Below are 8,777 nucleotides of genomic sequence, written 5' to 3'. Positions count from 1 at the left end.
GGCCCGAATTTAATTTGAGAGGAACAAAGTAATAATCCGGTGCTATAAACGATATTTAACTACCGATTGTGTAAGGGTATTTAGGTACTTTCCGAGGCATTAGGACATCCCAGAAGACCAGCCCGTCGTTGGGAATAAAAAAAATTCCCCTAATTCTTTCAGGGTCACCCCTAAAAATGCTAGGATTTAAAAATCATACAAAATAGATTTGGAAACAAAGAACTTTGTTATTTATACTACTCGTAAGACCATCACTCATGTTAAACAAATAGTAAGTGCACCCCTAGTTATAAAATGCGGCAAGAAAACAAAAGCTACACAAGGTTTAAACAAGCAACAGCTGCATAAATTCATGGACATTATGTAATTCAGATGAACTAGACAACAACTTTTTTACTCCTACAAAGGATCTACGAGTACAAGTATTCCAATGAAGATATACTAACATGTGTGTGATATGTTTACATTGGATCCCCCGACAAACCTGTGAATTTCAAGAAAACTTGGGTTTGGGTAGCAACGTCTTCGACTTGATCTAAATCTTCAGGGATTTTGACATGCGTAAACATATCTAGAAGCTAGACACTCACGAGGATGATAACAGAGATTCTTGGGCTTGATCTAATCTTCCGTGGTTAACATATCTACAAGCTGGATGTGCGGTGCGGATGATAAAACAAATTTGGTATTAGCCTCCAGGGGCTGTATCATGTCTAAACTCCTCAACCGGTGAAGGAAGGAGATGAACAAGTCTGTCTTTATAACGCTCAATCCGTTCTTTTCGTTCTTCTCTTAATCTGGACCATAACAAGCAAGAATTCTCTTAAAACCAGAAAAATCGTTGAAGTGTGCGGTAAATAAAGCAGCTGCTTAAGATATTGCCACCTAAACAAATTCTGAATCTTAAAAGACTGGAGAAACTAAGGATAGTATATCAACAAACTCACCGTGCACGAACCCTTTTAGCACGCTTTATGTGTTTCTGTAACAAGTCATGGGAAGACAAATGCTGCACAGCGGCTTCATCCTGAGAAGATGTAAATGTTAACACGTTTTATTTCCTCCACCACACAAAACATATCACATGGTTAAATTTCATATTACATCCTAAAATTTAAGGAGAAGCTGAAGGTAGACTGGTGTGTGATCATGAGTGTCCGGTTTCAGCTTTAAAACTATACAAATATCTTTGCTAAACGAAGTACAGCTAAAATCTTCTAGAACTACAAACACGTTAAATAATACTTATAGCTTCACAACATTGAAGAGGCAACATTGTATACATGGAGAAGAGCGTTTCCAGAACCTTGTTTGTCACCTCCAAAAGTCATTATAAAAGAATCAAATAGGGCTCATGAGTTTGACATCTGCTAGTAACTTTTCCTTCTAGTTTTCAGATTGACCAATTAAAAAAAAAACAATAACATATGTAAAAGCATATCAAGCACTTATAGATGTGAGGAACAAACCTCTACTTCTTCCTCATCTTCACCGAAATTTTCCTTCCTTTTACGCACATTGGTGTTTCCTGGTGCCGAAGGCTTGGGTCGTGGAAGTGGCTTTATCCCACCAATGATTTGTGTCTGCCAATACAAACATTCATAAAAGTCAGGAAAATGGACAGAGAAAAGGTCACAAAAATCTCAAATCAATTTCTTGTCAGTATCAGTACTTTCAATAAAGCAACAAGTGTATCATTACTTGAGTTGATTGCAATATTTTTAAATGACAACAGAAAAAGAGTTCTTCTTCAACTCATGTTCGGCTGCAAGATGCAAGGCCTCATCAAGTAGGTTATACTACGGCAGTTGTTTCCATACGCGTACAAAAATGCATTTTGTACACCTAATAACGTACAAAATTGCACTCTGCCAGCACTATTGACGGAATTTATATCATATCGAAACTTATCACACCTAGTGTGGATACTGAACACCAAGAGTTTCTTGATGTTGCCTAGCCGAGATATACATCGGGAAGGGACACAAATGACTAAAAGGAAGATCGAGGACAAAAGATTCGGATGAAGGAGATAATAAAGAACCCCGCTTATACAACTATAAAATAGAGTTATTCCGGGTTGTAAACTTTTGCTTAGTATGTAACCGTATAAATAGCTACTTAGATTGTAGAATTGCTAATTATAACTCATGTGGTTTCTACACGGTATCAGATCCGAACAGTAAAGGAACAGAATTACCAAATTTGTATGGAAGTTTTATACAAGTTCCAAGAGTAAGACCGTAAATAAAAGCTTAAATGGCAAAACATAAAACATGATGTGAGCAAAGGAGATGATGCAAGTGAATACCTGACTTTCTTGAGGAAATCCATTGTGCACCCATGACCTACAAAGTGCGTAGAGAGAAGCACCATCGGCTAACCGAATCTACAAATTATAGAGATAGGTGATTATTTCATGTGGTAGGTGCTACATTTGCATTACAAAATTATAAACCAATTCACACAAATAAAGTTTCAATACTCGAAAATTTTACATCTCAACCCTTATGATGAATATACTATTTTCGTTTCAAACCAGCTTGCTGACTCGATATTTATAAACTCGTCACTGAAGTGCCCCTATGACATTTGCACACAGGTCATCAAACCAATCTTCCTAGATACATACATATTTAAATCCGAAAACCAAAACTCCCAATGCTTATGCAAAATCAAGTTTCCAGAAAACAAGAAAAAATGAACATTGGGAGATAATGAATGAGAAACTGTTTCATAATGAACAGAAAACAAGCAATCAGGTTTACAAAAAAGAAGAATATAGAAGACCACAAGATATGTATTTACAACCCGAACCTTCATTCAACAAAATCACAACAGGGAAAATAAGAGTTATGAATAGCAAACAGCTATACTTTCTACGTTCATATGATGCATCTTTTGAGTAACACGAACTCAAGAACAAAACGAGTATAATGACCAAAACAGTAATAGTTGCTTGACACTTTACACAATTTACGGGGTGTTGAAGGTTGGTAAACAGGGACCAGGAGCCTTAACCTGACATAAATATTATCTGCATTTAGGGTTTGCTCCCAAACTCCTGCACTTTACATGTGGCACTAAGAAAAGGGAAGGGTCTCTTGATCCAAGTTGAAAAGACAGTCATAAACGGTCTACTAATTTTTGTCAAAAGATGTATATGGTATAACCAGAACATGAACGTATATAATCAGCACCCATTAACCAATGTTTTGGGCTGTGGTTCCATATATACAACGCAGCAACGTCAGTATACAAGCACGTAGGTCAAAATCTTATCTTGATAAGCTAAACTACATATTCTTTGGTTACTATTTTATCTCAAAAATGCATAACATAGAACTAATTATGACTTGTTACAAGCAACAGAGAGCTAAGAGATTTTCCATATAACTATCCTATATTTTCTGTTCATACCGTAACAAGACCAAACTACTATACAAAGAAAATCACCTCATAAGGCTGAGACAGGGACGAGAATCTGAAATTCAAACAAGAATGGAGAACGTAACCCCATTAATGTAGTAAATCAATCAAATTAAATAAGATCATGCATACTTACTTTCCGATCATTAATAGTAACACATTTATCATCTCTATTTTTATCCCTGTAGAGAACATAATATGAAATATTAGTTTCCAAGAATCATACAATAGAATGAGATTATATAGAAAGCAAAACAATTACCTCTTCAAGCCGTCATAATCAGGTGACTTTGAAGGAAATGAAGCAGTCTACAACAATCCACGAGCAAATAAGTGTTAGGGAACATGGAAGTACGTGACAAATTTCTAGCCAAAAGAAAACAGCAAATAAAAAATTTCACTCTATAACGTGCATGTACTGATTGTCTGAAATAAACATAGTGTAAAGCATGAAGCAAAACTGATACATATAGATAATTTTGAGTATAAACTTTAGAATCGTGTTATTCATGATCTTCCATCACATCAAAGCTAATTTCTCGTCGGGTACAAGCAGGAAACACTCAATTGATGGCTGCCAGACGTCCGCATCATTATACAGCCGAAGAATCACAGTTTACAAGATCGTGTAAGGGGGTAAGCGTATCACGAATTATCTTCTAGTTCATCCCGGTTTTAGTGTTATACGTCATACCAAATTTATAGACGTAAAATAGGAGGATATTTCAAAGATATCTTGAAACTCCTACACAAAATAAGAACTAGATAAATCCTATCAACGATATTCCTCGCCCGAGTATCAAAGGATATGGTAGGTGCACCTCAAGTAGGTCATAAATAAAAAACTGCATTACTGCTAATCTCCATGAGAGCAGATAAAAAAAATATATAAAGTCGAGCTGTCGATTAAAATGCAACCTGTAATGTAAAGAAAATGGTGGGAGAATGGCACAGTCTTGGATATTGGATATTCATGATCTATCCTAGATAGACCGCACAAGAGGCCTCCAAATGAGCTAAAGGAGTTGGCATATAAGATCTAATCATCCTTGTTACTTGATGATTGATGATTGAGCAAGAAAGAAACAACCTCCAAATGAGCTAAAGGAGTTGGCATATAAGATCTAATCATCCTTGTCACTTGATGATTTAGCAAGAAGGAAACAACGTCCAAATGAGCTAAAGGAGTGGGCATAAAAGATCTTATCATCCTTGTCACTTGATGATTTAGGAAGAAGGAATCAAGGAGACAACTTAAAGTTCTACTCACGCAGAATTGGGTGAGGCATACCCCGTATACCAATAATAATACAAAACCCAAAGTGTCATTTACTTATATAAGTGTCCAACATGCAGTGTCAATAATCAAGAGCTCAACTAAGAGACAATTCATGGTGTAAGCAAGGCGATAACTTGGCACTTCATGGTGTAAGCCACTTTGAAAACTAACGTATTAGTATTCAATGTTATAATGTTTTCCATAGACAGAATATCAGCAATGCTTTCTACCCAGTATTCAATAGGTCTTGGTTCCAACACTTCTAGCTCAAGTTAAGCAAGTCCACCTCTTTCAGTTTTGGCTACAAAGAAACTGATGCCTAAGGCTAGCTTTACCTTATACCTCTATTTGACCTACCCATCTCATAGTGTTGCAGCTAACGGATCCAGGGACAGCAATAACAATCAATTCAACACAGATGCTCCCACCCACAATCAATCACAAACATTTCCCCATCTTGTAAGACCATAGTTATAAATATTCGGATACCCATTTGAAACCCCCGTCATACAAATTGTCCTCGTGATAATCATGAACCCTAAATTAACTTATGGATAACAAGTAAACCACAACTAATTTGATAGAACACACCCAAAAACACAAGAATCAAAACTAGGGCACATAAAAATCGAACCTTTGGATGAGGAATTGCAGCAGAAGGGATATTCCTTACAAGACCAGCAGGATTGGGACGAGATCCAAGATGAGGATGCTGTAAAGAAGGCGGTCTCATCATGTGAATGTGATGTTGACGTGTGTCAAAAGCATAACCCCTAAGCTGATTATTATGAGGAAATGGATGAAGAATCGGATGAGATTGAAAACCCCCACCGCCAGAAACGAATTGTTGTGGTGGTGGTCTAATGTTTCTAGGGATGTAAGCTCCACCGGAAGTCATAACTGGGCCAACTATTACTTGTTGAGAAGGATGAAATTGAGGATTTGAGGGTCTTGTAGCCATTACAGGATGGGGTTGCGGTCTGAAAGCCGCAGGAGATGGATTAAAGGGTGTTGTAGCAGTAGGAAGTGGAGATGGAAGAGTAGGTGGAGTTAGGGTTTTCGATGGATTTGTAGGAGGAGGATTGCGAGGATCTGAAGAAGAAGCCATCACCGCCGATGGATTAGTTGGCGGGAGTGATATTTTAGAGAGAGAGACTTTCAATTTTAGTTTTTTGAAAGGGAAAAATATTGGTAGGTCTATTTTTAGGTGCGCCCATGTCTGTTTAGTCCTTTGCACAAACGCCTTTACTGTTTGGTTCATAATTATTTAAAAATATCTAAATGGACAAAAATACCATTCTGTGTTAAAATTTTTTTTGTAGCAGTTCATTCTTCAAAATGAATTCCTGTTAATTTCTACTTATTTTTTCAGAAATCACCTAAAAAAACAGAGTTCATTCCAGAAATGAACTCCATATAAAAAACAGAGTTCATTCCAGAAATGAACTCCATATAAAAATCTATAAAAAAAACAGAGTTCATTCCAGAAATGAACTCCATATAAAAACCTAAAAAAACAGAGTTCATTCCTAGAAATGAACTCCATATAAAAACCTAAAAAAACAGAGTTCATTCCAGAAATGAACTCCATATAAAAACTTAAAAAAAAAAACAGAGTTCATTTATGGAATGAACTGCAGCATCATCATCTTCGTCGTCTTCAACAACAAAGCACGAGATCATCTTCACCAACAACATCTTCATCACAAATCTTCGTCGTCTTCATCGTCTCCACCATCTTCAACAACACTAGTAGCAAGAAAATCAAGAAAAAAAACTTGTTTTCATCGTCGTCTTTATCAAACAGATGCAACAGCAGATTAAAATCAAGAAAAAAAACTTGTTTTCATCGTCGTCTTTATCAAACAGATGCAACAGCAGATTAAAATCAAGAAAAAACTCGTCTTCATCAACTCGTGTTGTTTTTTTATCAAACAGATTTGTTTCATCGTCGTCTTCATCAACTCGTGTTGTTTCTTTATCAAACAGATCTGCTTCATCGTCATCTTTATCAAAACGGATGCAGCAGCAGATTAAAATCAAGAAAAAACTAGTTTACATCTTCAGCAGCAGCAGCGACGAAGATGAACTTCAACAGTAGCAGCATCACAAGCCAGAGTTCATTCCTGAAAATGAGCTCCGTCATCTTCATCTTCTTCATCAGCAGCAGCAACTCATCTTCATCCTCTCCATCATCAGCAGCAACAACAGACGAAAAAACATCAAAATCTTCATCACAAACCAGAGTTCATTCCATAAATGAACTCCGTCATATTCATCTTCTTTTATAGATCCGAAACTTACCCAAGCATGTGAAGATGATAAAGGTCCATCATCATCATAAATAGCAGCAGAATCTCCAACCTCACTGTCTTCATCATCAAAACAGAGCAAAACAGCAAAAAGAAAAAAGAAAAAAACGCAAAACCTTCATCGTATTCATCATCATCATCATCATCTTCATCTTCTTCATCACTGGCATGAAGAAAATAAAAAATAAAAAAAGAGAAATTCTAGATCTGAAAATATAGGAGAGAGAAAGTAACTCTGAGAATGATTTCTTCTCTCTTACTTTTTGACTATATATATGGTCCTTATCCAAAAGGGTATTTCTGCCACTACAAGATGACATTTACATCATCCATGACATCACCCTAGGACCAAACTATAATTCTTAGGACCAAACTATAATTTATATTACCAAATATGACCAAACAGACTGGACTAGACTCTCTCTAATATATTATTTGTAGGACCAATTGGTATTTCCTTGTTTTTGAAATCAATATATTTGCCTTAAATGGGATCCATCTTTAAACTCGGGTTCCCAAGTACCCATCAAATGTCAGATTTAAATATCTTTTATACCCTGTTTGGCAACCGTTGAAACCAAATATTTTTTGTTTCGATTTTTTCATGTAGAAATTCACTTTGAAAATCCGTTTCCATAACTTTTAAGAGACAAAAGTCATGTCTTTGCTCATAATTTGGTTTCATTTTGAAGTCATGTTTTTATGTGCTATCCAATTTCATACCCTCTTGAGACCAATTTCTATGCGCATGCAACAAAAAAAACATGTTTGGCATACCAGGGGGCATCGCAAATGAATTGCTCCACTATGGGAAAACCACGGAGCGACCAAGTTTCAAGCGACCGATATTAATAATATCGTCAGTGATAATGTCTTTATCGCCAGCGCTGCCCTTCATATCGCTTGATATTGAGTCTTGCGCCAACGGCTACTTCTTTATCGCCTGTAAACAGGTAATTTTCAAACTCAAAACTTACCCCAAATTTTTTGTGTAAAAAAATTATCTCTATTTCTCAATCTAGTTTATTTTTTTCAAACGCGACTTGATTTTTCTGGAGTAGTGCTTGAAGGTGTCGTTAAGAAGATATGTGATAGCTATAAAGAATTAGGTAAAAAGCAAAGAAGTCTTCAATTTTTGGATATTAACCAAGTCAAAACCGCAACTAAGAAAAGACATAGAAAAGTTCAAAGCAAAGAAAATCAAGGCAAAATAAATTTGAACCCAAAGAAGAAGATAAACAAAGGAAACTCTGTTCATGAGCGCATTGATTGGAAATTTTATGAAATGAAGAAGATTAACAAGATGAAGAACATTGTCCCAAATTTTTATTTTTACAGTTTATATTTCAAATTAATGATTATATTGAAGTTTTGATGAATTTGAAAATTTGACGATATTGTTGAAAAAAAAATTTAATTATATTTTTAATCTAATCTTATTTGAGTAATAATTAGGTAAAACCAAGAGAAAGAGAAAGAGGAACTTCTTATTGATAAAAGAGGCAGAGATATTACAAAGACATAATTTTCTTTATATACATAAAAAGGGAAAACCCTAGTCATCTAACGGACCGCACATCCATGTGTTGTAGGCCCTATAACACTCCCCCTTGTGCGGTTCAAAAGTGAAACTTCAAATGTGTTGCCTCATTAAAACCTGGACAAGGAAAACCCAAAGGGACAAAACCTTGATGAAGGGAAAAGAGTACAACGTGTTGAGTCCCAGTAAAGTTTCTCCATAAAACTTGCTACTTTTC

General features: G+C 35.9%; 1 protein-coding gene across 1 annotated transcript; it reads right to left on the bottom strand.

Moving 5' to 3' along the window:
- Positions 1–209: 209 nt before the first annotated feature.
- On the bottom strand, positions 210–5,852 carry LOC113320085. The gene is made up of 7 exons (XM_026568021.1): positions 5,343–5,852; positions 3,692–3,738; positions 3,566–3,611; positions 2,312–2,389; positions 1,470–1,583; positions 948–1,027; positions 210–797 (listed from the first exon to the last, which is right to left on the bottom strand). The coding sequence occupies exons 1-7, from the start codon at positions 5,814–5,816 to the stop codon at positions 689–691; spliced, it is 948 nt and encodes a 315-aa protein (XP_026423806.1). The 5' UTR covers positions 5,817–5,852; the 3' UTR covers positions 210–688.
- Between the last annotated feature and the right edge of the window lie 2,925 nt (positions 5,853–8,777).

The sequence above is a fragment of the Papaver somniferum genome, chromosome 11 (genome assembly GCF_003573695.1).
Source record: "Papaver somniferum cultivar HN1 chromosome 11, ASM357369v1, whole genome shotgun sequence".
NCBI lineage: Eukaryota > Viridiplantae > Streptophyta > Magnoliopsida > Ranunculales > Papaveraceae > Papaver > Papaver somniferum.
Note: the sequence above shows the minus strand (reverse complement) of the source record. Positions and strands in the feature narration are given on the sequence as shown.